We start from the raw sequence: 26,928 nt of genomic DNA on the forward strand, positions 1-26,928 counted from the left end.
CAATCCACGTACTCCAGAGGAGAATCAGTATCACAGAAAGCAATGGTAGGGATGTTGACGCAAGCAGCCTCACGGATAGCCTGACGATCGAAGCTGGGATCAGTGACAATCAAGAGACGAGGCTCACGGAACTGCTTAGTGATCTGGTTGGTGAAGGTTCCAGCAGTATAACGGCCGGAGATGGTCTGGCAACCAGTGTACTTGCAGAACTTCAGAACAGCACGCTGAGAGTTCTCACGAGCACCAATCACGATGACATCCTGAGGTCCCAAGTCTTGGAGAGGTTGATGATATGGACTCCCTCCTTAGTGCGACGGAACACGTAGTCCTTCATCATGTAGTTGAGGTTCTTAGTTCCGTAGTGAATACGGGCAACGAGCATCTTGCGAACATCGTCTTCACTATTCCTCAAATTCACATCATAACACATACGTGGGCTTGTTAAAGGCCATTGTAATAGTTATTCGTCACAACAAAGGAATTACTGCCTAAAGGACAGAACTATCCATACGATTGCATTAATCTTCGTGGTGGCGATTCATGACAATCGTCGAAATAGAATACAATTCAACTTACTTCTTCTGTATTAATGATAAACAAACAGAATCTCACAAAAAGAACAAAACAACTATGAGATATCTTTCTCAGGGACTCCAGGTTCCTCTTCACAGCAAAGCATCAATTCTCGAATACGTGGATTTCTAGCCCAATCTAGTTTACTGCCAAGAACAAGGGAAGAGTAAATATTCCGTAACAGAGCATTTTCGATCCTCTGTCGCTCATATTTCCTTTTGATTCTATGTCATTACTGCTAATATACGATCCTACTTCTCCAGCTCGACCCTCTTCTCTTCGAGCATTTCTACGTTTCCATCTTGTTTTTTCTGTTGAATTGTTTGATCTTCGGTCTATGCTTAACAGATTCACATGGTTTTACGTGAAGACGATGAACCATGCTATCTGCAGATGATTTTAGACCCAGGTTGTGATCAAGTAAAACGAAACACTTCTCCTCAATTTGTTCATATTCATATCGAACTGACTGAAGTTGAGTGAACAACTGATCTTTTGTTTTGAGGGCTTTCTATCATCATAGAAAACTAAGAACTATACTTGGATTTTCTCTTCCTGCTCTGTGAACCTCGAATTGGAACCAATCAATGATAGGAGTGCTTCTTCATAACTATACAACTCCTTCCGTTTCTTAAGATAGTTATCGATTAGAACCTCTCGTAGTTCATTTTTTAATTCTTCTAGTGGCTGGAGAGTCAGCTTGGAAGAACCTAGACATCGTTCATCAAGAATCCAACTACATATATCTTTTTTGTGTTGCTGAACCTCTATAGAATGTAACCGTTGTATGTACAGAATCTGTTGATTCAAATCACGAGTCCACGAATCCTAATGATCATACGACACCAAATTCATAACAGGAATATGATTCCTATTCGAATTTTCAATAGTTGGGAAAGAGAGACAGATCTACATATAACACATGGGATTCACGTACAGCCCTGATCTCCTTTGCCACCTCCGATATACTGGCGTATTCATCCATTCCTATATGGATTTGTCTGACAAGGAAGAATCGCGGGAATGATTTCCATCTGTAATTATCAAGAATACAAGAGTAGAACAATTGGTCTTGAAGTTCCACATCAACTACGGATATCGGTGAATACTAGTACACAACACAATAAATCATGTCTACACCTCAGATTGATTCCCATCAACATTTCTGGATCTACGATCCAATTGTATCTTATTTGTTATAGTATTATGTACTAGGCTTTCGCTTGGCTGAATGAGGATATGAAGTCATTGAGAAGAAACTTCTTACCACCTGACCTCGAGCCATACCTGCATAAATATGGAATGGATGGTACTGTAGCTGTTCAAGCACGACAATGCGATGAAGAGACCCAGTTTCTTTTAGATCTTGCTGAAACATATCCCAACATTGTTAAGGGAGTTGTGGGATGGGTTGATTTACGTGCGGATGATATCGACGAAAAGGTAACGAAAAACGGATAGTTTTATCGTAGCTTGCATCTATTTCTAAGAATAAGAAGCTTGTTGGACTCCGTCATATTGTATTCTCTTGGAATGGATAAGGACCTAGGTCCAAGACGAACCTGATGACGAGTTTCTTTTGCGTGATAACTTCCTTCAGGGAATTCGTCTTCTGAAGAAGTACAATCTGACCTATGACATTCTAATCTATCCGAAGCATCTTGCAACAGCAAGGAAATTTGTAGAGATGTTCCCTGATCAGCCATTTGTTATTGATCACATTGCGAAACCCTTTATTAAGGATCATCTTGTAGGAGATTGGGAGAAGGGTATTCGGGTATTTGGATATAGTTATCTTCAACAGTAGGATTTGGCTGGATTTCCGAATGTCTATATCAAAGTCTCTGGCATGGTAACAGAGGCAGATTGGAAGAATTGGAAGGAAGAGGATTTTACTCAGTATCTGGATATCATTTTTGATGCATTTGGAGTGGATCGTGTGATGGTGGGTTCAGATTGGCCCAGTAAGGGATGATAATGAATATGAGAAGTAGTGTTGACGTTATGTGGAGAATACTGTCAAGTTGTCGATATTGTGAAACACTACATTGAGCGGTTCTCAGTCGAAGACCAAGCAAAAGTGATGGGAGGTAATGCCACTCGGTTCTATCGTCTTGTTGTCTAATTCCTTTTCTAACAAACACACGATTACAGATAGCTACCTTCTCTTACATCAATCATCCTCTCTTCCTTGCCCCACATGCGACTTCCTCCGAGTTCGGATCGATTCTCTACACAGTCAATAGAGATCACTTTGCACACATTCGAGGTCTTTTAGAAAGAGAGTCTTCATCACTACTTTCCGTAATCGGCTTTGGCAATTTCTCTTTTAGAGCATTGGAAATGCTATGCTCTAGTTTGGGGGAGTCAATCACTTTCTCTTCTGTAGGAATACAATGCTTCAACTACAAGTCAACAGACAGGTCATGAGGTACATCTAGTCCCATATTCACTAATAGTTGTTCAATTCGCTTTTCACGAGCCATTCGACGTTCTTGCAGGATTGTAGGAGTAATATGCTCATTATCCTCTAAATTGTACTGATAAGAGGGATGATGCAAGAGAATTTCATCATCTGGCTTCAACCCCGAATTGCTATTCAGCACTGAAACATGGTCATCATGGATATAATCAGCAATATTGTAGCTTGCATAATTAGGACCCAAAACTTCTTCGGGAATTGGCAAACCAATTCCGTAAGCTGCTGCTAGAATAAGAGGTCGTGCATCGTAATTCATGCTCTTCCACATTGATAATTGAACGCGAAGTAGCAACTTCGTGTACATTCCCCGTTTGTACAAATAATAGAAGTCAACCACATCCTGGACTGAACGATTTGTCAACGTACTTGCAATATAACGGAAATCCTACAAATCAAAAACCGCGGGAAATGACACTTTTGGGCGGTTAAAGAATCCATTTAAGAAGATAAACTTTTCCATATCTGTCCACGGTCGACATATTTTACCAACTTCATTTACTTGATAAGGACAGTTACAATGAGAAGGACAAGGAAGATCTAGTTGAGAAGTTCCATCAAATGAATACTCCTTGGAATATCCTGACAAATCATTGGTTTTCCATCCATTGTCAATTTGGCATTATGGTTAATATATTTATATCGCGAAGGTTCTTGATAACGATTAGACACATCTGCTTGGCGAGTCAAGAAGTATTCTGGATCCTACGCATCACAACCTCTATTCAAACCAACTCTCGAAGTGATCGACTCACATTCCACCATATTAGAAGTTTGGCTTCGAGTAATGCGAGCCATAGAACGTGTTGCTACAAATGAAGAAACGGGAAAACATCCAACGGAATGTACGCTTTTCTCGCTTTGAATCTCCGTCATCTTTCCAGCGACCTGGCATGTTACCTTCTTCTTCATCCCGATGAGTTGCATCCCAACGATCCTGAAGCTTTTTATATTTGCGATATAGTTTCATGTAGTACTGATAACGCAACTGTTTTTGCTCTGCTACAACTGGAACGAAGAATGGACGGTTCCTCGTAAAAGAGACTTGATTTCGGTGGATAATTCGTTCTAAATTGATTTCTTGCGTGCTATAAGTGAATAGAATAGAAAAGGGGAACAGAGATTCTGATTGCGGATAAAGGATTCGATGTTCGGACTCAACATGACGACGTCGGTTCTCTTCCCATATACGAATTCGTTCACTCTCGAAATCTTTGGATTCTGGAATCATGGAGTAGGTTTCAGGAGCAGATTGTACAAAAGCATCCTTACGAGATAATTCGCAACGCGAAAGCTCATTCTCCATCTTCAGTTAACAGCATCTATTATTCCTACTTTTTCTATCATATTGTCGATTTCGTTGATGTGGTTTTGTAGGACAGATTTTGAGGGAACATGGATCTAATCATCAACATAAAGTTTACAAAATCAACAGGTTCAATCAAACGACCAATTAGCCTACTTATTACATCAATGATTCGATTCATCCTACCGTGGGTCAATGCCGGCTTTCATCGACAAACGCTTCATCATACCCTAGAAATGATTGAATCTATCGTTGCAAAATTACCCTTCCCCAAATATTTCTCTTTCCATCTCCGGGGTGGCCGGGATCACTGTTTCTACAAAGATCAATTCTTTTGTCAAAATAATTTACTGCTCGTTCATCCAATTTCTCTTGGAAGAGAAGGGCGATGAAATCAGGATTCAATGTGTAATTACTAATGAGATCGATTGTTTGACAAAAAATTGGCCTATTTCTGTAGTATGGCTGAAGAATAAGAAGTTATTAGAAATGAAACGAGAGCTAATCAAAATTCAAATGTCCAGGGAAATGAAGGATCACAATCCTCTCATCATGGAGGATCGAATTGTTGTGGAGAGAGATATTAAACCTAAAACAAGCATAGAAGAGGAATCTGTGAAAAGAAATGAGTTACTTATGGAGAATCAGTCTTCTCGTGTAGCAACTGATATATCAAACCCAAAAGATGGCAAAGAAGATAATCAAACGGAAACAAAAGAAGTGGCAAAGACAGAAGATGAGAAGAAGAACAAAGCCTTATCTATTGTTTCAACATCAATAAAAAGTCACAGCAGATCAAGGTCGCATCGAGAAGGTGGGTATCATCATAGCCATGGTCATCACTCTCGTCAACGTCACCACCGTTCTCGTTCGTCTTCTCGTTATGACTCTCACTCTCGCTCTCGTCATCGCTCCAGATCGAAATCTCATTCGGCCTCTCATTCACGAGAGGCACCCAAAAACACACTGGGTGATATCATCAAGAATGTTGAAAAGACTGTTCAATGTATTTCTATCTCGTGTGTTTCATGTGTAGCATCCAAGAGCAGTATTATTCCAGATTTTGACTTGATTGAACCGAAATGTGCCTATGGAAAGGACTTATACGTTGGAAATATTATAGAAGGAAGTCATCCAGAAGATGTGATTGAGTTTTTAAACAAGGCTATGCTGGCTGCGAATCTCAATCGGTGGCCAGGAAAACCAGTAATAGCTTGTCGAGTACTGCCAAAGTTTTGTTTTGTTAGTCTACGGCATGAGGACGAAGCGACTAATGCTCTGAATCTCGATGGCATTTACTTTCACGGTCAACGACTCAAAATAAGTGAATCAAATCGATTTTGTTAACTCTAGATCGTCCTGTTGATTATGGGGGTCCTGTAACGGAACACAGAACATGGCAGGAGATCTGTCCAGAAGTTACCTGGCCAGAGATGTATGAGATTGTTGGATTGGACTACAAATTGATTTTGCAGGAACTTGACAACGTTCCTCAGGAAGTAATTGATATTTGTGCAGGAGTGGATGAGAAGTCACTCACTTCGTATCTGGAACTGCGAAATATAGTAACTCCATTGGATTTAGAGGCTGAAGATGGTCTTGATGACCTTAAGGAGGAAGTAAAGGAAGAATTGGTCAAGTATGGAGAAGTGAAGGATATCATCATTCCTCCCTTGGGATCCGACTATCAGGGGTTTGTGTACGTTCAATATGCTACTCCACGAGAAGTAAGGAAGATTCCTGGATGATAAAATAGGCAAAACTTGCATATGACTCTCTATGGTCACGGATGTTTGATAATCGGTTGCTTGGTATAAACTACTACTCTGAGGCTCAGTTTGAGATGTAGAAAAGGATGATGCGTAGATGGAAGCAACTAAAGGACGACTTACATCGTTCCACAATAACATAGATTGTTTCTTTAAAACACGAAAAGAGATGCTCCGTGAGGGGATCGAACCCTCGACCATCGCGACATAAGCACGATGCTCTACCGACTGAGCTAACAGAGCTTATACATTTGTTGTGGTAAGTTTTATATATTGTATTCAATACACCAACAAACCTTCCTTAGGTCTCTCTCATTGCATATGAACATAATCTCACTCAAGAAACAAACCAAACGACAAACCCACTAACTCAACTCTTTCATGACTTCCTTCTGCTTCTCAAGAATCCTTTCCCGCAGTTTTAAAGCAACATCGCTATTTAAATCTTTGTCCTTAGTGTACAGCACATAATTGTCTAGACCACCCGCTTTGTCAATACAACGAAGAGTATTTGATGTAACCCTCAGGAAGATCTCAACAATCATTTTTGATTCATACAAAGTACCTTCTCATCAAGAGTCTCACTATAAAGATGCATATGCAGTACATTCGGATTCCACGTTCTTCTCGTCCTGATTAGTTAAATCAAACCAAAATCAAGTACTTCCTCTCGGAGTGACTCACATTATTGCCGAAGAGCTTCCCCGTTGTTCCAAAGAGACCACGTCGAGCTCGCTTCAACGTTGCTCTTGCTACAGATTCAATTACTCCGTTCATTAATGATTCTCCAACAATGACAGAAAAAGAACCGATTTCCTTCCTCGTCAGAAACTACATTTCACTACTCATGTCGACTCGTAATGCAATGAGAACGATGAGGTCTTTCTCCCAATCGGTGAGATTGTCGAAACGATGCATGTTTGCCTTTTTCGTCAGGGAGTGATTTTTTTAGAAATACGCTTCGTGCATTTGATGTTACACCTCAAATGAAGCGGAAGCCATCCTTCCGAATGAATCAGGTGGAGTATCTCAACAAGAAGATGTGTAATGCTTTTGCTTTTTCTAAAATGAACAAGGCAGAGGTGGTCCTAGCTGAACTGTGTTACTGGATAGATCCAACGAATGCAAGCTGCTGTCATGACAGTAATGGCATCTTCTTCCTCTGCAGTCATTTTGAACCTTGCTGAGATTTTGTCTACTACTCTTTCCAGCAGTGAGGAGGAGGAGAGTACAAGCTCGTCTGGATAGTGCAGAATGGTGATAGATAGAGGTGTCCGGCGACGGCGAGGCCGTACGTGACATCTTCAAGCCCTTTTGCTGATTGTGTTAATTCTGTTTAGGATTCCCTTTTAATCTATTTTGTTTGTTGAAATTCATTTGCTCTCTCTTTTTAGTTCGTCACTTCATGGAACAGCCATCATCAAATATCACAAAACTTGTGCGAGTCTTAAAAGGACATCGAGGAAGAGTCACTTCTGTTCGATTCACAAGTAAGGATAGGTTTGAACAGTGATAGGTTAGATGACGGTAGTTATTGTATGTCATGTGGTCAGGATCGTTCTCTATGTCTTTGGAATCCATTACGAGATGATATGAAGGATGGATTTCTAATCAAGCGTTATAAGGGTCCTCATAACAATGCTGTTAATGACCTATCAATGTATCTTTATGAAATGAGTTATTATTAACAAGATCAACTGATAACCAAACATTCGTTTCTTGTGGAGAAGAACGGGATGTCTTCTTGTGGGATATCACAAGTTCGAGAGTTCTGAGAAGGTTTTATGGTCATTCTCAAGTATGGGTTGGATGAATGCTTCGAACATAGCGTGTTAACACTCTATCATATAATAAAGACAGTTCTGTTTTTGCTTCTGGTAGTTATGATACAACGGTGAAACTTTGGGACACAAGGAACGGAGTGATTCTGATTGTTAATATCTAGGTCCCACAATTCGCAATGCGTGCAAACACTTAGCGATGCCACTGATAGTATCACATCGTTATGCGTAGATGATGTTTCTATTGTTACAGGGTAACTTTCTGCATCATTGATTACATAGATCTGTCGATGGATCCATTCGAACATATGATATTCGAGCTGGAAAGCTCTACGAGGAGAAGATTGGTAGTATGGTTCAGATATATTTTGCTTATTTGTAGTTCCAGTTTGTTCTGTTTCTCTCTCCAAAGACAATCAATGTATTGTAGCAAGTACGACATCAAGTGCAGTCATTTGTTTTGAAAGAGCTTCAGGGCTATTACTAAATGAGTAAAATTGGTTATACAAATAAATGTGTAGATATCGAGGTCACGTCTGTGAAGAACTGAAGATTGAAAGCATTTTGAATAATACAGATGAATATGTTATTACTGGGAGTGAAAATGGAACTGTTTACATATATGACTTGATTAGTGTTCGCGATGCCATCATTGATTGACACGTAGACAAAAGTTCATCATACACTGGAGTATCACGAAAAACCTATTAGCAGCATTCGGCAACATCCAGATCGGAATACCCTTCTTGTAGCATCCTTCGATGGAACTGTTTCTGTTTGGGAATACTCTGTTTGTTTGGAAAACTTGCAAGCTGCTTGAAATAACGCCTCTACATAGGAGATTCAAAGTGATAACTGGTATGATAGCACAGATATTGGTTTGTCCAATCAGATTGAATTCCTTTGGTTCCTTTTGACATAGCAAATCTATTGAATCCTCACTTTTATTCTATTTTACTAGTGATATAATGTCTGATTATTCTTCTCTTTTTGGTGAGACTTTGGTGTCTAAGGATGGTGAAGTTTCTGTTTCTTCTCTTGACGGAAAGTATGTGGGTGTGTATTTCTCTGCTCATTGGTGTGCTCCTTGCCGTCAGTTTACTCCCAAGTTAAGAAAAGTCTATCTTGATCTCAAGAAGCAGAATGTCCCCTTTGAGATTGTATTCTGTAGTAAGGATAACGATATGAAGGGATTCGAAGAGTACTATGGATCTATGCCATGGCTTGCCGTTCGTTTTGACAACAATGAAGTGAAGGAGAATCTCAATAATCTATTTGGTGTTTCGGGTATTCCTCGTCTCGTTATGCTTTCTCCTGATGGTGTGATCAATCCTCAAGCTAAGTCAGATGTCGAAGAGAATCCTGCTGGATTCCCTTGGAAAGAGCCAACTCCTTTGGAACGTATTGCTCCCTATATTACAAAGAAGGATGTTGCTCTTGGTGCTGCTGCTGTAGAGAACAAGGTCTATGGTATGTATTTCTCTGCTCATTGGTGTGCCCCTTGCAAGAAGTTCACTCCTAAGCTGATTGAAGCTTATAATAAGCTTCAGGCTGAGGGCAAACCATTTGAAGTCGTTTTCTGTTCTATGGATAATGATGCTTCTGAGTATGCTGAGTATTATGGACCCATGCCTTGGTGTACAATTGGCTTCCAGTGTCCTGTGTTGAATAAACTGAAGGAGCAATTAGGTGTCGAAGGCATTCCCTACTTCGTTCTCTTTGATGCTGAAGGAAACGTTATTACTGCTGATGGTCGTTCTGCTGTGGAATCACAAGGAGCTGAAGGATATCCTTGGATGCCTGCTGCTCTGAAGGATTTGAATCAGGAACCTGATGATATCAATGCTAGACCATGCTTTGTGGCCTTTATGGATAAGGATTGTTGTTCTGGAGAGAAGAAGGAGAGTGCGATTGCTGCGTTGTTGCCTATTGCTGAGCAGTACCGAAATGTATTGTCCTTCTTCTATGCTAAGGAAGAAGGTGATGTGTCGAATCAGATTCGTGGAATGATTCAGGCAGATACATGTCCTATGATTTGTATTGTGGATATCCCTGATAATGGAGGCTATTACGTCCCTGAGAAGAATGATTTAACAACGGAGAATGTTACAGAATTTATCAATGCCTTTGTCAATAAGACCTTAGAACGAAAACAGATGGTTGCTTTGATTGTTTGTTGAACAAACATGGTATAAAGATGCAGTAAACCAAGGATGTTTCAGACATTCTTCTGCTTTGATTCTCTCGTCTAGAAATCATACAACATGTTAACCATTACCAGGTCGAATTCTCAACATCTTCAATAAGAGATCTTCAACTAATTCACTCTCTTTTTGACTAATTCCTCTCTTTATCAGTCGTTTTGAGAGTGTATGAGGTTTCAATCCTCGTTGTAATTTTAATGTTCTCTAATGTCTCACTCCTTCTAGTCATTCTTACATCACTCTTAAAGAATTCACGCCGTCGTGGACTCTGCTCAGCATAGTCCTTTGGAATTCGCCCTGCAATCTCCTCAAAACGAGACAATTGATCTAGATCACGTCCTGATTCAGTTTCGCCTTCTGGCTGGAACAGATAGGCTCCTGTTAACAGTTCGTAGATCACACATGCCGCTGACCAAATATCCGCTGGGAACGAATAAGGCAGATGAAGAAGTGTCTCGGGACAACGATACTGACGAGTCTGAATATCCTCTGTATACTGTTCCCCATCAAAACAAGCATTCCCCAGATCAACAATCTTACAACTAACTACGTCACCTTTGCATTAATCATCCTTCAAAGTCATACTCGGATGGAAGTACGCAGGAATGGTTCGATTCTTAGAAAGTTTCTTATTCATGATGGAATCTGATGGCCACATCGAGAGACGTTCTGCTAACGGTCGTAAGGATAATCCCTCACGAACTATGAGTCAAATACCTGGAGTATTCTCACCTTTTGGTACAAATAATGCAACTAATACACCATCCAGATCATGAAAGATGGTGGTTTCAGGAGGAAGAAACTCTTTCCCTGCGTTCACAATCAGTGTATGTTCATACGCAGAGAGAGCATATTTAGGATTAGGAAGATGAATTATACAAAATCCTGGAATTATTGATTCCAAAATAGCTACAAATAATTGGTCGATATTAGTCTTACAGAACACAGTACGAATACTTCGCCCATCAAAACGAAGACTCCAAAGAACATGATCCTTCTTATCATCGTTTGAAAAGTCGTTCATCAAAATATGACGAAGATCATGAAGACGTGAATGACTATCCACTCCATGGCCCCGAATCTGAAATAGTGTCTGTGAACAGCTTGTATCTTCGCCAAATGAAAAAGTCCATTCACTATAATTAGGATCTAGCTATCACTCAGAAATGACTTCATTACACTTCTTATCACCAAATCCATGACGTTCTCCAAAAGCATGTTCAAGATGAATGCGAGGACAGAGAACAAACATCTTGATATAGAAACAGTCTTCTGGATACTTCCATTTTGCTGGCGTCAAAACAGGAGTAAAAGTGGTTATAGGCTGCTTACTTGTTGATTTCGCCGTATAGTTAAAGTCAATGAATCCCCAAAGAGTGGGAAGTCGATTCACTGTAAATTCTATTTCTTATTCACTCCGTTCATTCTTACCATGCTTGACACGTTCTTCAGCAATGCGCAATTGATTATTCAAATAACGGAGTTTAACATCGTCTTTAACTTCTTTGAGTTCTTTCTTCAAACGAATCACCGTTAAATCCTCTTTGATGTGCTCTTGAATCACATCATACATTGTCCGTCGATTTGGCGGAGGAGGAGGTAATGGAGCAACTAACAGTACATTTTCAGGCTTTAAATCTGTGTGAATGATTCTACAGGAATGGAGAAATGCCAAACCTGACAACATCTACAATTAGAAACAATAATTACACCTACGGCAACTACAAGAGGACGTACAAGGTCAGTTGGAATTCCTTTGAACCGGTAATGCTTGATGAGGTCTAAAAGACTACCTCCGAGACGCTCATAAACAAAGCACATATGGACACCATTTGGACCCGTATGATAAAAGTGGTCATGGAGTTCGACTACATTGATAACAGCATCTGGATTGGCTGCTTTCACCCTTTTAGAATAACTACGCAAGCGGGTAAAGATACGCAATTCATATTCAGCTGCCTCCATATAGTCCGGTGAACTGCGTTGGATCTTAATTGCATACAGAGATTGCGAGAACAGATCATTTGCAAGCCATACTGTCGAGTACTGACCCCAACCTAGCTTACAAAGAACCTTATATCTCTTGGCAAACACTTCTCCAACCTATTCACAATTAAAACATCCATACATGGATACTTCCACAGGATGATAACCACCAACGCGATAATCCTTAAGGTCTTCTTCATCATCATCAGAATAGCTCTCAGTGATAGCCTCTACAGCAGATGTAGGCTTCAATACTAGGAATCAGAACCCCACCTCATTCTCACCAAGTGTGGATATCTTTTGCTTCTTCTGATTCTCTTCATGATTCATGAGTACGGATACATTTGCTACTAATGTAGTATTCATACTCGGCGGCATGTATTGAAGTGATGGGGAGAAGAATTACAGATAACAAATTGTAGTACCTGTGTTTTTTATCAATGAAAGTCTGTGTTCCTTAGTGATGAGTCACGGGAATTCGTCATTATTTCTTCAATCAAGTGCTAAAAGATATATTGAACCTACCGATTTGAAATGAAGGAACCAGGATACTGTGCTGTTTTTGCAAGCTTTTGTTAGGGTGTCTACGTTACTGAAAGCTTCTATCATTCTTACAGATTTCCATCATTTCTCACACCACATATCCATTCCCGTTTATTCTTTTCCAGATGTTGAATCGACTTGGAAGGAATCTTTGCTTATCTCACATCAGTGGATGTATTGGACTTCAAAGATCCATTTCAATACAGCGGCGATGTGTTTCTACGTTGTCATCCCCATTTCGCATTGGAGAACACCTAGGGAATATTGAGAATAAGGGATCTCCATTTGTGCTTATTGAAACGAGTTTTCTAACCAAATGTCGGTTTTTCGTTCCTTTGTAACCAATAGTCTCCAAACCATCCTCAAGTCTGAAAGCCCTTCGATATATTGAGAATACAGTACGTAAGAATGGTGCAATCCCTGTCTCTCTTGGAATGATTGATGGAGAAGTAGCATACCTCTTTTATTCGAATCAGTTCATAGGTGATTATTGGTTTAAACAATGATGAGATGAAACTATTGTGTTCTGATCGAAAACACCAATTCTGTTGTCATCGGTACTTTTACTGTTATTCCTTCATTGTAGAAGCAACTTGTCCCATTATACAACACAAAAGACGACAGCATTTATTGCTCCTTCAGCAGCAGTGTTCTATTCTATCTATTTATTTAACTCTAGACATATTAGTTCTCTCTATGGAATTCCAATAATCCTTTCTGGAGAGATTGAAGGATTTCCTTGTGATTTTAAGGAGAAGACTACGCCATACCAGGATTTAGTATCTCTTGAAAATACTGAAACAATTGTAAGAGCATTTGTGATTGATGATGACTAGTTACTGCCTCTTGGATTCCATCCTTACCAGAACATTCAAAAATCGATCGACTTTGCTGCTAAGAAGAATATTCATGTGATAACATTCAATTCACCAACTATTCCCTCCACTCTTGGTTGTGCTTCGTATCTCTTCTCTTTGTATTTCACATAGATCGGTTGTTTCTCCAGAGAATGTGACTTCCGAAGAAACACTCTTAGAGACTGTATCTCGATTCTTGGATCAACGACAACCCTCCATCGTATTCAACCAACCGCATTCTCTCTTTTCACAACAGGACATTCAGAATGAACTTGTTTCAATTCATCAACATCTGGTCTCCAAACGGGTCCCTGAATTCAGTCTAACTCAGTTATCTCAAAAAGTACTCATTTCAATTCATTTTTCACCCAGTTCCTCTTCCGAGAGAAATCGATTCCTGCTTTCCAGGCTTTCTACGAGGAAGCCAATCGAAATGCATCTCTTGCTGCTCGTCTGGCTGTCTTCATAAGTAGGAAGCATCATCGAGGAGGAATGAGTCCTCCTCAGAAGAAGGGTCGTTTGACGAGTTCTCCAACCTATTCAATCTTCGCAATTGGACATAAGGATATGGAACAAGGAGTTGAATGTGTTCTACTGGATATGATGCAGGACGTATTCCGAGATGAAACTAAGTTAAGGCTTTCTTCATCTATAATTCATAGAGGAGACGATTTAATGCGAAGTACTGTTGAAAATAGTCTTGGTTTTATCATTTCCTGATACTGTAGCTATTCAGACGATTCTTTCTTCTGCTGTTGGTCATCCATCTGTATCAAATACATTTGAAAAACCAATTCCACTTCCATCATTATCATACTCACCAAAGCCCATCATTAAAGGGTACTAGCACTCCTTTTCTCTCACATAGTTCTCCACTTCCTCGACCTAAAGCTGGCTCTGCTACATTTATCACATCCACTTATTTAACTCATAATGCTATCATGTCGAAGGACCAACGACATCTTGATGAGAGTTGGTTATCAGCAGGAATGCGTAGCCATTTACTCTACACAATTTACACATCCCTTACAAGAGAATCACCCCCTCTTCATGTTTCGATTCGCAGTAATGATGAACATGGTAAGAAATTGGCGAGTTTAGTTCGTGAAATGGGTGACACTGACTATGGAACTACGATTGTTAACAATCGAATTACTCCTCAAGGAAGCATTCTCTATGATGTCGAGGGTCACGTAATATCTCGATCTGTGAGTGATGAAATGATTCGACAAGCAGGTAATGAATTCGTTCTAAAACACAAGGCAATGATTGAGGTATGAATGACTTCATTTCTTCTTTCTAGAAATCTTCTCTCATTGTTACAGATGCTGGAATGAATGAGTCAATTCTCAAGTATGTTTGTAAAGTCTGTGACAATCGCGGGATTCCTCTCTTCTTTGAGATGGCTGATCATAATGAAACTGATCGGATTTTGAATACACATATTCTATCTCATGCTCAGTGGGTTGTCCAGAGTCCAGAGACTCTTTTTCAATTGGATTATGCTTTGACTAATCGTGATTCCATGGCAGCTTGGAACAAACTAAGTTTGAACAGAGTATGGTAATGACTTGAAGAGCATTCCTCCTTTGTGACACCTCAATCTATTCTTGATATTGTTTATTCTCCTTGTATGACTGTCTTGAAGGAAATGAAGACTAACTCTACAACAAACGTATCTTCTATTTTCTGATTTTGTATCCTAGTCTCAACACTTGCTTCTTACATTACCTCCATTTGGCGAATGTGTTATCAATAGTGGATCTGGATCGACATCCATGAGTTTGCTCATTTCGCCGCCAAATCATGGTCCATTTGCTGGTAGAGATCGATGTTGGCTGTGATATAGATGTCGCTTTCGAATCTGGTTTTCTTTGGGGGATCATGAACCAATACCCGCTTGACTTGTCCATGAGTTTGGGACTCATTACTCAGGTTCAGGTGAACCAAACCAATTCACTCTTCGGAAAGACTCTTCACAATTCCATTTTTGCCAACCAGATTATGAAATATATGACGGGAATTAATTCTTTTGATATCTTTTAGTCATTCTGTTTGTTGAAGTGAAGTTGAGAGGATGACATAATTGGGTCAGTTTATATTATTGGGTCTTTGCATCCTGTGAGGGACCAGTACTTTTTCATAATGCTATCGGTGTCTAAGTCCTCGAGCTTCTCAAGTGGAGAAATGCCTACTACAACAGTGCCTGACAAACTTCGGAGTGTTGAGGAGCAGTTTAATAATCAGCACGTGTACTGAGCGAACAGAGTGTCTTATTTTGTAGTGTATATAATGTGGACAATTATGGTACCGTTTGTGCAATGTGCAGGCATATCATTGGGGAGCATAGTAACATCTTTATGTATGTCTCGTCCGGATTGTTCATGTGCCTAGGTTCTGTGATCAGCGTTTTTGCAGTGAGGAATGCCGAAACATGGCAATTGAAGCGACGGCAAATCGTCGATATTACTAATTCTCTTCTCTCTAGTTTAGTTTGTAGTCTGTTTGGTTCCAACAAATCGGGTAAATAACGTGAAATACTGTTACTTGACAGCAATTCAATACATCTTCTCAATCGTATCCAACACTTCTGCATTTGCCCAGTGAGCATCTGTCCATTGATAACGAGGTTCGTCATTACGAGCATTATCGACAGCCAAACGAGCATTGCTGTTACCAGACCAAGCACGACGAGCCACACCATTGTTCACATCCCAGAACAACATACGCTCCAGACGGATCTCTGTTGACTTGCGACCATCCAACACCATACCAAAACCTCCATTGATGACTTCACCCCAGCCAACACCTCCTCCATTATGCAAAGCCACCCAGGTGGCACCACGAAGAGCATCTCCAATACAGTTCTGCACAGCCATATCGGCACAGAATGCAGAACCATCCTGAATGTTGCTGGTCTCACGGAAAGGAGAATCCGTACCTGACACATCATGGTGATCACGAGAGATAACCACAGGAGCAGTCAACTCACCACGAGCCACAGCCTTGTTGAAGGCACGAGCAATAGTGGTACGAGCATAACAATCAGCATACAGAATACGAGCCTGAGAACCCACTACCAGCTTGTTAGCTCCAGCCTGCTCAATCCAATGCAGATTATCCTGCAACTGAGAGGCAATAGGAGCAGCAGGTTGCTGAGCAATATACTCACGGAAGATCTTTGCAGCAATCTCATCAGTCTTCTGCAAATCACTCTCCAGTCCCGAAGTACACACCCTATGCATCACTTCCTTCTCTCATATCTACCATCGGAAGGGTCCGAATCCCAGTGAGAAGATATCTCCCATAATATCCTGCACATACGAAGGATACTTGAAACCTCCGACTCCATAACACTTATCTCCCTCCTTTGCCAACACATCAGCACCAGCACGAGAAGCCTCTAACAAGAAACTGTTACCATAGTCCCAGAAATGCATGCCACGCTTTGTCAGCTTGTTGATAGCAGCTACCTGACGACGCAGAGATTCCTGAACCAATTCCTTGAAATGCTTAGGATCATCATGCATCATCGTACGCGCCTCCTCAAAGCTAAGCTGAACAGGATAGTAACCTCCCATCCAAGGATTGTGAAGAGAAGTCTGATCCGAACCCAACTCCACAAGCAACTCATCCTCCTCAGCCAAACGCTCCCACAGATCCACCACATTACCCAGATAACCAATAGCCAGAGGCTTCTTCTCAGCACGAGCCAACTTGATACGAGCGATACACTGATCCAAATCTGAGATCTTCTCGCTAATCCAGCCCTGCTTGTAACGCTTCTCCAGAGCAGCAGGATCGATTTCAGCAATCACACCAATAGCTCCAGCAATCAATGAAGCCTTTCCTTGAGCTCCTGACATACCTCCCAAACCTGATGTCACAAACACCTTGCCCTTCAAATCATTGAGATTCAAATACTTTCTACTCATCATCACATACATTCATACTCACCTTCCAGCATTCATCACTGTGATCGTAGTTCCATGCACAATACCCTGAGGACCAATGTAGCAGTACGATCCAGCTGTCATCTGACCATAGATCGTCACTCCCTGAGCATACATGCGCTCATAATCAGCCTGAGAACTGTAGTTGGGAATCACCATACCGTTGGTAATCACCATACGAGGAGCATCAGGGAATGAAGGGAAAAGACCCATAGGATGACCTGAGTACATCGACAGAGTCTGCTCCTCTGTCATACGACTCAAATAGTACATGATCAAGTGATACTGAGCCCAGTTGGAGAACACGGAACCATTTCCTCCATAGGTGACCATCTCCTGAGGGAATTGAGCCACACGAGCATCAAGATTGTTCATGATCATCAACTGGATACAAGCAGCCTGCTGGCACTTGGCGGGATACATGCTCAACGGGTATGCCTTCATCTCGTATTCAGTAGGATAGAAACTAGTTTCTCAAACACTTCCCAAAACCATATACCGGTACATGTAAATGTGACCATATGTCTTCAGCTCTTCAGCAAACTCAGGTCCCAGAATGGCGTGGTACTTCTCGGGGAAATAACGAAGAGCGTTTTTCACGGCTTTCACAAACTCTTCCTTATTCAGTACAACAGGTCTCTTAGGAGCATGAGGAACATTGGGATTTAAAGGCTTCCTAGATATGAAAGTCAACAACAAACCATGTACAACTCGGGAAGGGGATCCAGAGGAATACCTCTTGCAAGAATACTCAAATCAACAGACATAACACTTGGATAACGGAAGAATAAGGTAAACTCTGAACAATACCACGATTTCCACTTTTAGGGACAAAAATACGTNGTGGGCGTTTCATTGATTTAGAATCAAATCGTCTAAAATGAGCGATTCACAAGGAAAGCCAAAGCTGAGTTTGTTGTTTAATAAGAAACGAACAAAGGGAGAGAAGCGGCCTGTTGTGGAGACAGAAGAATCACCTGCAAAGACAATCGCTGTAGAAGGAGGTTTTGGTAGATTTGTCTCGTTGAAACGATTGATACAATAGGTACACGCAAACATCCAGTGAAAGCTCCAATGACAAAGAAGAAACCTAATACAGGGTTGACGAATCCTCTTCAATTACTCACAAATAAGAACATGTTCTCTGCTGCATCCTTTGCAGATATGAAGATTAGTGATAAGTTGGTAGGTTCGGATTTCGTTGATGAGTTGTAGATTGAAGTTTTGAAGAGTCCGAATGTATTTGGCTTTTCTCAACCAACGATCGCTCAATCCTATGCAATTCCCGAAATCTTGAAGGGAGGTGATGTGATGATTAAATCGGAAACAGGTTCTGGAAAGACTCTGGCCTATCTCATTCCGATCGTCCAGATCCTTCAGAGTCTCCCTACGAAGATTGATCGCACTTCTGGTGTGTACTGTGTTATCCTTGTCCCTACACGAGAACTATGTGTCCAAATCGAAGAGACCATTAAGAAACTCCTTCTTCCCTTCTTCTGGATCGTTCCTACAGTGATCTGTGGTGGTCAGAAGCGGAAGGCAGAGAAGAGTCGTTTGCGTAAAGGAGCCAATATCATTATCTCCACACCAGGCCGTCTATTAGACCATGTACTCCACACCACCTCATTATCACTCAAGTGTGTGAAGCTGTTGGTGCTGGATGAAGCTGATCGCTTGTTGGATATGGGGTTTGAGCAGCAGTTGCGAGACCTCTTCAATCTGCTCCAGCAACAGACTACAGAGCGTGTTCAGACCATTCTCCTCTCGGCCACACTCAGTCAAGAGATCCAGCAACTCGCAACATTATCTCTGAAATCTCCTTCCTTCCTCGATATTGATAAGTTGCGGAAGGAATCCGATCCTAGTGAAGATGCTACATTACTGGGTGAGTCCTCTGGAGACAATGAAGCTCTCACCTCGTATCAAGTGCCCAAACAGCTTCGTCAGTATTACATTCAAGTCGAGAGCAATCTGCGTCTTCCTGCTCTCTGTGCCTTCCTTCGTAAGGAGCTACGAAGTGTGAATAGCAATCGCTGTCGAATTCTGATCTTTGTCAATACTTGTGATAGTGTATCCTTCCATGATGAGCTCTTACGAGAGATGATCTGGCCAGGTGATGGAATCGATACTACCACCTACAAGGGGACGTTAGTGAGTCTCCATGGGAACATGCCTCAGCATCAACGACTCAAGAATCTGCGTGATTTCTGCAAGGCGAACTATGCGACTATGATTTGTACAGATGTCGCAGCCCGAGGTCTGGACATTCCGACTGTTGACTGGGTTGTACAGTATGATCCTCCAACAGAGATTTCAGAGTATATTCATCGAGAAGGTCGTACTGCACGTGCTGGAAAGAGTGGTCAGTCAGTGTTATTCCTGCAACCTACGGAAACAGGCATGCTCTATACACTGGAGTCAAAAGGACTCTCTCTGAAACAGTTCAACTTTGATGTCTGGTTTGACAACTGTGTGCGTGAGAGTGGACCTGGGCATCGTCTTGTGTATGCCCAACGAAATCATGCTGCTAGTGAAATCCAAGCAGCTATTCTGAAGACAGTAGAAGAAAATGAGGGTTTGAAGGATCTGGCTGTGATTGGGTTCACTAGTTATTGTCGTGCTTATACTACCTACAGCAAGGAGTTGAAGACAGCTTTCAATGTACGATCATTACACTTTGGACATGTAGCTCGCAGGTAGGGATGAAAGGAGGAAATAATGAATAGTTTTGGATTACGAGAAAAACCTAAGAAGATTGGAAAGAAGGCACTAGCGAAGTCCAAGCGACATATGTTGGAGATGGAAGGAGCAGTAGGAGAAGGCAGTGCAAAGCTGGATTTCGGTCATACTTCAGAGAAGAAACAGAAAGTGTTTGATTTGATAAAGAAGGAGAAGGAGATCAAGCAAGCTCGGGAAGAGAAGAGGGGAAAGAAGAAAGCAATACAAGGAGAGTTTTTGAAAGGAAAGAAGAAGGTGGAGAAGCTCATGAGTGTGAATGAGTGGGATTAGTCCTTTAGTTTATTGGTTTGTTTATCAAACAATATCATTTAGAGAAGTTATTGACGAGAAAGGAAGTCCTTGGCAGCCTTCTTTTCCTCCTCCAGCTCAGCTAAGCATAAAACCCATTACTTATCCCTACCAATCGTCTTTACGAAGAAGCCCTTGCTACGCTCATCTAGTTCCAAGCCCTCAACAATCGACCATTTTCCATCCTTCACTGTTACAGGGAAAGAGAAGATAAGTCCTTCAGGAACATCATAATGTTTACCATCCGAACACACAGACATCACACTGTACTCACCCTCCTTTGTACCCATTACCCAATCATGCATATGATCACAAGCAGCCTTAGCAGCAGAACAAGCACTTGACAGACCACGAGCAGCAATCACCGCCTTACCTCTCAACTGTACGGTCTTCATAAATTCACCATCCAAATACTCGTTATCTCCCACAACCTCACGAGCTGACTTGCCATCCACAGTAGCGAAATTGACATCAGGGAACTGAGTGTCGCTATGGTTGCCCCAAATAATCACATTCTTTACAGCTTCCATTGGTATATCTTTTCCCAACTTCTTAACTGCAGTCTCGCGAAGAAGAGATCTCGCACGATTGGCATCCAGACGAGTCATAGCAGAGAAGTTCTCACGAGGAATGGAAGGAGCGTGCTCCATACAGATAAAGGCGTTTGTATTGGCAGGATTCGCCACGACAAGAACCTTAATGTTCTTATCAGCGACTGCATCAATAGCCTTTCCAGTTTCACTGAAGATGGTAGTATTCTTTTCAATCAGGTCCTTTCGTAGCATTCCAGCAAGACGAGGGAATCCACCAATTAGGAAGGCATACTGAACTCCCTTGAAGGCTTCCATAGGAACACAGCTCTTCGTGATACCTAATCCTCATTGTTCCAGAACAATCATACTCTTTACAAGAGGATAAGCACAGTCGTTGATCTCCATCTCGACTCCATTAAGCTTTCCCATGCAACTCTGGATATCCAGAAGAACAAGATCGATCGGCTGAAAATGAGAAAATAAGAGGATTACGCACCTGATTCATTCCGAAAACATTTCCATTGCACTAGGAAATCAGAGAAATAGACAGTATGTACGATCATAGGAAGAATAGCATAACCAATGTTACCGGCAGCACCAGACACAAGAACACGAATTGCAGACATAGTATTCCACTAACAACAAAGATAAAACTGGAATATGCATAACAACAGCTGACTCTTGATATTCAAGAATGAAAAACGTCAAGTGATTTCACACCTGTCATTGGATTCTGTTGATCTGAATCACGGATAAAGATGATAGAATGGATTTAATCATTGGAAATAAACAACTAATAGTGTTTTACATGTGGGGGACAGCTGTGAGTAACAAAGAATCATATGCTTTTAACAACCTTGAAACTTCCAACATGTCATAATTCTTATAATACACACTAAGGATCTTCTTGAAGCGTTCCAGATGGACAGGGTCAATCTTCTCTTTCTCAGTTGTGTGAGACTTGTTTCCCTTCTTTTTCTTTTTTCCTTTCTTCTTCTTTTCAGTTTTTGTTGACTCATCCTACACTTAATACATCTAGACAATTCTACATCATCCCAATGAGCTAATTGATAATCTAAATGAAATACGGAGCAATTGCAGTTAGAGCAAACGAAACAGTTACATTCACTGCAATGCCTTATTCGACTGTCCTTACAGCTATTATTAAGATTTCATACACAATTCATACTAGTAATAGGAATTACAAATTTTGCATTGCCGGAAATACTCATTATAAAACGCACAAGCACGCTTTTTAACCTGAGACTGCATTGTTTCACTTGATTCATGTAAAAATGCAATATCCATCTGAGCAATGTAAGGATTCAATTCTCCAGTTAGTTCACCTTTGTGGTCTCCCACACGCTATAGATCAATTTATCACCCCTATATGACAATGATGGATTCCAATGCGTCGTATACGTCAGCATTCTGGAGATCATATTGAATCATCGAAAAAAGAATCGGAATAACTCCCTGTTTCACAAAGAAATCGACTTGCTGGTCATTGCCACATGTAGATCCATTCATAAAGACCCAATATGCTTCACTTTTGACTTCATCAGCTTTGGATGAATGGATTAAAGCAATAATTCTCTGGATGCAATTACTATCAATCACTGCTTGAATCTACAATCGATTCATGACATTTCAATTACTTGTTCCACAGTACCTGCGATAATATTACTCACAATCCAACATGTTTCTTTCTCGATCTCACTATTATCCAGCTGGAGCATTCGACTCAAATAACGTAATACAAAACAGTCCAGAACGTACTAGACATGAATGAAGAGATTTGAAAGTACATCTGTGTAATCGAAATTCTCATTTTCATTTCGGTCTAAAGCAACAACACAACCAACTACATGAAGAGCCGCTGATATGACAGAAAGTGATGGATTGCCTAGTAGGAAGATGACAGTGGGAAGAATGCAAGAAGAGATGAGATACTTGACATCAATCCAATAAGACAAACTCACAATAACTCTATTAGAAAAACAGAAATGAACACTAATTGTCTTGCAAATGGCAACAATCAGATTGCGATCATTCTGTGCATGAAATCGTAATAACGAATGTACAGTTGAATTTAGATAGCTATTGGCTGCAAGAAGCACCTTGAGACAATCACTGGAACTAATCTCCAAATCACCAGTATATTGGGAGAGACATGTGAATACCGCTTCAAGGAGCCATACTGAAGAATATTCATTTGTTGCTAATGCAAAAAGAGGTCCGATAATCTCAGGACTCATTAGAGTTTGGTGAATAGATCGTTCGAACTGTTCTCCTCTTCCAAATTGCTTTGTTGGAGATGCATATTGCTGGACAATACAGCAAAGCAACCGAACTGAATTTACTGTAATCTCTTTCCGATCCTGTGAGATATATACTTTCAGAATGTCCAAGATTCCTAGATGACATAACTTGTCCAAATCCTGATTGTAGGAGGAACCAATGAGTACAAAAAGATCAAGTAACTAGTAATTACTATTCATTCCATAATAAATACTTCAGAAACAATTTTAGGAGTTCGATTCTTTTGAAGTTGCTGGAATAGAGATGGAAGGAGTTGGTAGGCAGGACTTGTATCAACTTTATAATGACTTTTATCAGAATTAATAGAGTCTCGAATACTTTTTATCTGTCTCAAGATCAGTTCTTCAGACGCTCTACACAACTAACTCCTCAAAAGCAATAGATACAAAGTAGTAGACAATGTTCTAGCACCTGCCTTTTCCGTGTTTCCACTTACAGCAGCATTTGCACCAGCTGCACTCATTTATCCACGTTCTTTAGTCTAATAAGAAGTAAAACCCCTCACTAAGAATATCTGCTAAATATCAATATATTACGCAGCAATCTATGTTCCAACAAACATACTAACTAAAGGATCAGTGAATCTTTCGCATAATTTGAGCAATTGAGACTGAACGGTTTCGTAAACAATACCACTTCTGGAGTTTGAAAGAAGCCTTTTCCATCTTTCCAAAAGGAAGGTGGAAACCATTCGTAGTTTCCTAGTGATCATGAAAACAAGAGAAACTTGACTTGGATACATGTCGAATACCTCAGAGGAAAGCGGAACGAAATCTCCGAAGCTGCATTGGCTACAGGTGGGATCTTGTACTTAATCTGCCTTTCATCTCGGAAAATGCGGAAGAGATTTTCATCTTCTTCTGCATTGAATAAATGATCTCGCATTTGGTCATTTGTGACAAACTACAATTTAACGATCGTATTTAGATCAACCATTCGTGTAGGACTCATCAAGGCCGCATACAGCCAATACCAATCATCATTACTCCCTTCTCGAACCAGATACAACTGCTTCTCTTTCTGTAAGTTCTATTCAGTGAAATCGATAATAATCCATTACTTCGAGTATCCGTAAACCTGGATCCTTCTGTTTCTGTAAGTGATGGAGATGATAGTGATGTAACACAACAAGCGGTTTCATCTCTCGTTCCCTCAATGCATCCGTAATCAACTGGATATTTTTAGTACTCAAAGTGACAGGAAACCCAGTCTTCAGTCGGACATTGGCATTCATGAATCCAATATTTGCTCCATCCACAACCACATCGAATGGCTCAATAGATTTAAGATCCTCTTGGAACTTGAGAAACTGCTGAACACGACGATAGGAAGTGTCTAATTCAGATCGTTCTTCTTCTCCTACCAACCATTCCCTCGATACTTTTGCACAGTTTTTGACGTTCCTGTTCCGTCAGTACTTGCTTCGTAAGCAGATGATGACAACAGGAGCAATGATTCCGACTAATTCTCATTTCATTCAGTTCCCATGATGTATTTCTACTAATCAGAGTAAGCATCCTAGCATACAAAACACAAAACTGCTGGAGTGAAGAAATCACACTGGAGTCCAGTACGACGTGATCTGTCTTCATTAAGTCACGGAGAGTATTTATTACACCCTGTTCGTCTCCCTTACCTCCATCTAGTTCTTACTCTGATCCTACATCTACAGTATAGAATCGATTCCTTTCGAGCCTTTTGATTGAGATCTAGTGGACTCGAAGAAACTAATTGATTGACCACATCAATGAGTTCAGAATCATTCGTCTTCTGTGCTAGCTGTAGTAGTGGTACAACATGTCGGTTTCTTGAAGTGATAAGGAAAAAAAGGAACTACCTTAGCGGAATACCTTCGTGTTGCAATCTATGAACCCATTCCATAGCTTCTTGTTTATTCCCGTAACTGGCGCATATCGAAAGAACACAGGAACAAGCATTCTCAGGAACAGAAGATATCTGTTTCATTTGATTTGCCCATTCATAAAAGATCCTTCGGGAGTTCGGAATATCCGCAACAGAAGAGAGAATCAAGGTGACCAAGTCCCTTTCTTTTATTGCCTCAAGATATTCTTACCATTCGATTTGTTGACCATGGAGCAATCGCTGAAACTCCTTATTCAGGACATCCAAATCACCATTTTGCTTTGCCTCCAATAGTCGTTTTCTCAGTACCCCCCGTTCCTTTCGATCCATTGAACTATTGGAGAACTAATATTCTGATGTATTAGTGAGAATACTGCAATAACAGTATTTTTGGAATACCAGATCCAATTCTCGTGATTCTCACGGAATTTATGGATTATTAGCGGGAGGGCAGAATTGTCTCATATAACAATGTCACTTCTTCAATTATCCTCGAAATCGTTTCTTCTTAGAGAGGCTTTCCCGAGGAACATCCTTTCATCAAGTACACTGTTGCGGATGAGACAAGCAGCAGGAAGATTGAGTACGACCGCTCGTTCAATGACCTTTTCTACTCGAGTTGTTTTAAATTCTGTGTTTTCTCGAAATTGTACTGATAGTAAGGTTCTTCGATTTTAGTTTCCTCATTGACTGCGCAAGAGAAGGAGGCACGGAAAGAGAAACGGAAGGAGGTTTTAGAAGGAAAGAAAGATTCCCTCATTGGTTTGGGCCACAAGTTTAATCAGTTAGGTGGGACAAGGGTTATTGTAGCCTATTTTGGATTGTATTGATTGTTGCATCTGATTCATTTCTAGAGAGTTGGCTTGTTGGGCAGGGTTTTATGGACTTTTTAAAGCGGGTTTACTTTCCCCTGATACCATAGTAGCTCTTATGAATAAATATGAATTCACTGCACGATTCTCCCATATCATTGCAAATAATCCAAATGTAACCAATTAATGGTTGTATGATTCCCAGGCAAGTCTTTTGACAGTTGCATATGCTGCAAATAAGGTAATGTAAGAGAATTTGTTGTTGTTGAGGTTTAGTTCTCCTATTCGTATGGCTGTTATAACTGCCTATGGTACCTATGTTGTAAAGAAGAGAAAGGGTCAAATGAATATGAAGAGTAGAGAGTGTCAATGTGGAGAAGGCAAGGGCCACTGCAAGAACGGAGAGTGTCAGTGTGGAAAGGAACATTGCAAAAATGGAGAATGTGGATGTGGTGAAGGTAAAGGACACTGCAAGAATGGAGAATGTGAATGTGGTAAGGATCACTGCAAGAATGGAGAGTGTCAGTGCGGTAAGGATCATTGTAAGGGAGCATGTGGATGTGGAGAAGGTAAAGGACACTGTAAGAATGGAGAATGTGAATGTGGTAAGGATCACTGCAAGAATGGAGAGTGCCAGTGTGGTGAAGGCAAAGGACACTGTAAGAATGGAGAATGTGGATGTGGAGAAGGGAAAGGTCATTGTAAGAATGGAGAGTGCCAGTGTGGTGAGGGCAAAGGACACTGTAAGAATGGTGGATGTAAAGAAGGCAAAGGGCACTGCAAACAGAATAAATCCAACGAGTATCTTGTTGGTGTGATGGAATACTCTGTTTCCTAACAAACAGTCCAAATGAATCAACACAAGACTCTCTCCACACCAACACAAGCATAACTGTAGTTGGCAGAGTCACTTCCTCCCA

At 40.8% G+C, this 26,928-nt stretch overlaps 18 protein-coding genes across 18 annotated transcripts; 9 read left to right on the forward strand and 9 right to left on the reverse strand.

The window, feature by feature from the left end:
* JH06_3643 (ribosomal protein S2) lies at nt 1–452 on the reverse strand (the record flags this gene model as incomplete). The annotated part of the gene is given in 3 exon segments (XM_014670639.1): nt 1–304; nt 316–401; nt 433–452. Coding segments are annotated over 3 exon segments (410 nt in total), but the record flags the coding sequence as incomplete, so codon positions are not given.
* Nucleotides 453–628: 176 nt separating this feature from the next.
* JH06_3644 (hypothetical protein) lies at nt 629–1,558 on the reverse strand (the record flags this gene model as incomplete). The annotated part of the gene is made up of 7 exons (XM_014670640.1): nt 629–797; nt 829–908; nt 938–1,084; nt 1,114–1,283; nt 1,314–1,401; nt 1,432–1,482; nt 1,511–1,558. The coding sequence occupies 7 exons, from the start codon at nt 1,556–1,558 to the stop codon at nt 629–631; spliced, it is 753 nt and encodes a 250-aa protein (XP_014526126.1).
* A 145-nt stretch (nt 1,559–1,703) lies between these two features.
* JH06_3645 (amidohydrolase) lies at nt 1,704–2,698 on the forward strand (the record flags this gene model as incomplete). Its single annotated transcript, XM_014670641.1, has 6 exons — nt 1,704–1,757; nt 1,789–2,016; nt 2,046–2,093; nt 2,123–2,350; nt 2,381–2,537; nt 2,568–2,698. The coding sequence occupies 6 exons, from the start codon at nt 1,704–1,706 to the stop codon at nt 2,696–2,698; spliced, it is 846 nt and encodes a 281-aa protein (XP_014526127.1).
* A 280-nt stretch (nt 2,699–2,978) lies between these two features.
* JH06_3646 (nuclear receptor corepressor 1-like protein) lies at nt 2,979–4,585 on the reverse strand (the record flags this gene model as incomplete). The annotated part of the gene is given in 8 exon segments (XM_014670642.1): nt 2,979–3,440; nt 3,456–3,592; nt 3,622–3,757; nt 3,788–3,861; nt 3,893–4,358; nt 4,388–4,453; nt 4,486–4,510; nt 4,545–4,585. The coding sequence occupies 8 exon segments, from the start codon at nt 4,583–4,585 to the stop codon at nt 2,979–2,981; spliced, it is 1,407 nt and encodes a 468-aa protein (XP_014526128.1).
* Nucleotides 4,586–4,847: 262 nt separating this feature from the next.
* On the forward strand, nt 4,848–6,106 carry JH06_3647 (hypothetical protein; the record flags this gene model as incomplete). Its single annotated transcript, XM_014670643.1, has 3 exons — nt 4,848–5,364; nt 5,395–5,682; nt 5,712–6,106. 3 exons carry the CDS (start codon nt 4,848–4,850, stop codon nt 6,104–6,106), a joined length of 1,200 nt encoding a protein of 399 aa, XP_014526129.1.
* A 386-nt stretch (nt 6,107–6,492) lies between these two features.
* Nucleotides 6,493–6,904, reverse strand: JH06_3648 (50S ribosomal protein L24; the record flags this gene model as incomplete). Its single annotated transcript, XM_014670644.1, has 3 exons — nt 6,493–6,660; nt 6,693–6,759; nt 6,792–6,904. 3 exons carry the CDS (start codon nt 6,902–6,904, stop codon nt 6,493–6,495), a joined length of 348 nt encoding a protein of 115 aa, XP_014526130.1.
* Nucleotides 6,905–7,665: 761 nt separating this feature from the next.
* Nucleotides 7,666–8,105, forward strand: JH06_3649 (mitogen-activated protein kinase; the record flags this gene model as incomplete). Its single annotated transcript, XM_014670645.1, has 4 exons — nt 7,666–7,787; nt 7,820–7,925; nt 7,956–8,048; nt 8,073–8,105. The coding sequence occupies 4 exons, from the start codon at nt 7,666–7,668 to the stop codon at nt 8,103–8,105; spliced, it is 354 nt and encodes a 117-aa protein (XP_014526131.1).
* Nucleotides 8,106–8,107: 2 nt separating this feature from the next.
* On the forward strand, nt 8,108–8,728 carry JH06_3650 (hypothetical protein; the record flags this gene model as incomplete). The annotated part of the gene is made up of 5 exons (XM_014670646.1): nt 8,108–8,136; nt 8,191–8,255; nt 8,291–8,399; nt 8,430–8,544; nt 8,576–8,728. The coding sequence occupies 5 exons, from the start codon at nt 8,108–8,110 to the stop codon at nt 8,726–8,728; spliced, it is 471 nt and encodes a 156-aa protein (XP_014526132.1).
* Nucleotides 8,729–8,876: 148 nt separating this feature from the next.
* JH06_3651 (hypothetical protein) lies at nt 8,877–10,088 on the forward strand (the record flags this gene model as incomplete). The annotated part of the gene is made up of 1 exon (XM_014670647.1): nt 8,877–10,088. One exon carries the CDS (start codon nt 8,877–8,879, stop codon nt 10,086–10,088), a length of 1,212 nt encoding a protein of 403 aa, XP_014526133.1.
* Nucleotides 10,089–10,175: 87 nt separating this feature from the next.
* On the reverse strand, nt 10,176–12,428 carry JH06_3652 (SRPK protein kinase; the record flags this gene model as incomplete). The annotated part of the gene is given in 10 exon segments (XM_014670648.1): nt 10,176–10,316; nt 10,348–10,658; nt 10,698–10,814; nt 10,845–11,021; nt 11,052–11,261; nt 11,292–11,513; nt 11,529–11,799; nt 11,829–12,215; nt 12,249–12,352; nt 12,383–12,428. The coding sequence occupies 10 exon segments, from the start codon at nt 12,426–12,428 to the stop codon at nt 10,176–10,178; spliced, it is 1,986 nt and encodes a 661-aa protein (XP_014526134.1).
* Nucleotides 12,429–12,766: 338 nt separating this feature from the next.
* JH06_3653 (pseudouridine-metabolizing bifunctional protein) lies at nt 12,767–15,544 on the forward strand (the record flags this gene model as incomplete). The annotated part of the gene is made up of 15 exons (XM_014670649.1): nt 12,767–12,959; nt 12,990–13,090; nt 13,125–13,198; nt 13,228–13,447; nt 13,478–13,602; nt 13,631–13,718; nt 13,755–13,841; nt 13,871–14,130; nt 14,161–14,201; nt 14,227–14,338; nt 14,367–14,772; nt 14,802–15,045; nt 15,076–15,173; nt 15,205–15,319; nt 15,348–15,544. 15 exons carry the CDS (start codon nt 12,767–12,769, stop codon nt 15,542–15,544), a joined length of 2,361 nt encoding a protein of 786 aa, XP_014526135.1.
* A 99-nt stretch (nt 15,545–15,643) lies between these two features.
* On the forward strand, nt 15,644–15,971 carry JH06_3654 (hypothetical protein; the record flags this gene model as incomplete). The annotated part of the gene is made up of 3 exons (XM_014670650.1): nt 15,644–15,750; nt 15,783–15,860; nt 15,893–15,971. The coding sequence occupies 3 exons, from the start codon at nt 15,644–15,646 to the stop codon at nt 15,969–15,971; spliced, it is 264 nt and encodes an 87-aa protein (XP_014526136.1).
* Nucleotides 15,972–16,056: 85 nt separating this feature from the next.
* JH06_5316 (urocanate hydratase) lies at nt 16,057–18,218 on the reverse strand (the record flags this gene model as incomplete). The annotated part of the gene is made up of 5 exons (XM_014670655.1): nt 16,057–16,735; nt 16,766–17,425; nt 17,456–17,917; nt 17,951–18,127; nt 18,163–18,218. 5 exons carry the CDS (start codon nt 18,216–18,218, stop codon nt 16,057–16,059), a joined length of 2,034 nt encoding a protein of 677 aa, XP_014526141.1.
* A 370-nt stretch (nt 18,219–18,588) lies between these two features.
* JH06_5317 (hypothetical protein) lies at nt 18,589–20,460 on the forward strand (the record flags this gene model as incomplete). The annotated part of the gene is made up of 3 exons (XM_014670656.1): nt 18,589–18,636; nt 18,667–20,147; nt 20,178–20,460. The coding sequence occupies 3 exons, from the start codon at nt 18,589–18,591 to the stop codon at nt 20,458–20,460; spliced, it is 1,812 nt and encodes a 603-aa protein (XP_014526142.1).
* A 47-nt stretch (nt 20,461–20,507) lies between these two features.
* Nucleotides 20,508–21,637, reverse strand: JH06_4732 (malate cytoplasmic; the record flags this gene model as incomplete). The annotated part of the gene is made up of 5 exons (XM_014670651.1): nt 20,508–20,560; nt 20,591–21,349; nt 21,380–21,476; nt 21,508–21,537; nt 21,569–21,637. The coding sequence occupies 5 exons, from the start codon at nt 21,635–21,637 to the stop codon at nt 20,508–20,510; spliced, it is 1,008 nt and encodes a 335-aa protein (XP_014526137.1).
* A 178-nt stretch (nt 21,638–21,815) lies between these two features.
* Nucleotides 21,816–23,796, reverse strand: JH06_4733 (hypothetical protein; the record flags this gene model as incomplete). The annotated part of the gene is made up of 9 exons (XM_014670652.1): nt 21,816–22,031; nt 22,061–22,169; nt 22,201–22,376; nt 22,434–22,640; nt 22,670–22,789; nt 22,820–22,963; nt 23,000–23,494; nt 23,527–23,686; nt 23,720–23,796. The coding sequence occupies 9 exons, from the start codon at nt 23,794–23,796 to the stop codon at nt 21,816–21,818; spliced, it is 1,704 nt and encodes a 567-aa protein (XP_014526138.1).
* Nucleotides 23,797–23,908: 112 nt separating this feature from the next.
* JH06_4734 (hypothetical protein) lies at nt 23,909–25,298 on the reverse strand (the record flags this gene model as incomplete). The annotated part of the gene is made up of 8 exons (XM_014670653.1): nt 23,909–24,034; nt 24,066–24,236; nt 24,267–24,362; nt 24,394–24,668; nt 24,697–24,830; nt 24,861–24,975; nt 25,004–25,140; nt 25,171–25,298. The coding sequence occupies 8 exons, from the start codon at nt 25,296–25,298 to the stop codon at nt 23,909–23,911; spliced, it is 1,182 nt and encodes a 393-aa protein (XP_014526139.1).
* A 999-nt stretch (nt 25,299–26,297) lies between these two features.
* On the forward strand, nt 26,298–26,826 carry JH06_4735 (hypothetical protein; the record flags this gene model as incomplete). Its single annotated transcript, XM_014670654.1, has 3 exons — nt 26,298–26,346; nt 26,369–26,538; nt 26,578–26,826. 3 exons carry the CDS (start codon nt 26,298–26,300, stop codon nt 26,824–26,826), a joined length of 468 nt encoding a protein of 155 aa, XP_014526140.1.
* Nucleotides 26,827–26,928: the final 102 nt, after the last annotated feature.

Source organism: Blastocystis sp. subtype 4, assembly GCF_000743755.1.
Source record: "Blastocystis sp. subtype 4 strain WR1 chromosome Unknown seqid_0246, whole genome shotgun sequence".
Classification (NCBI taxonomy): Eukaryota; class Bigyra; order Opalinata; family Blastocystidae; genus Blastocystis; species Blastocystis sp. subtype 4.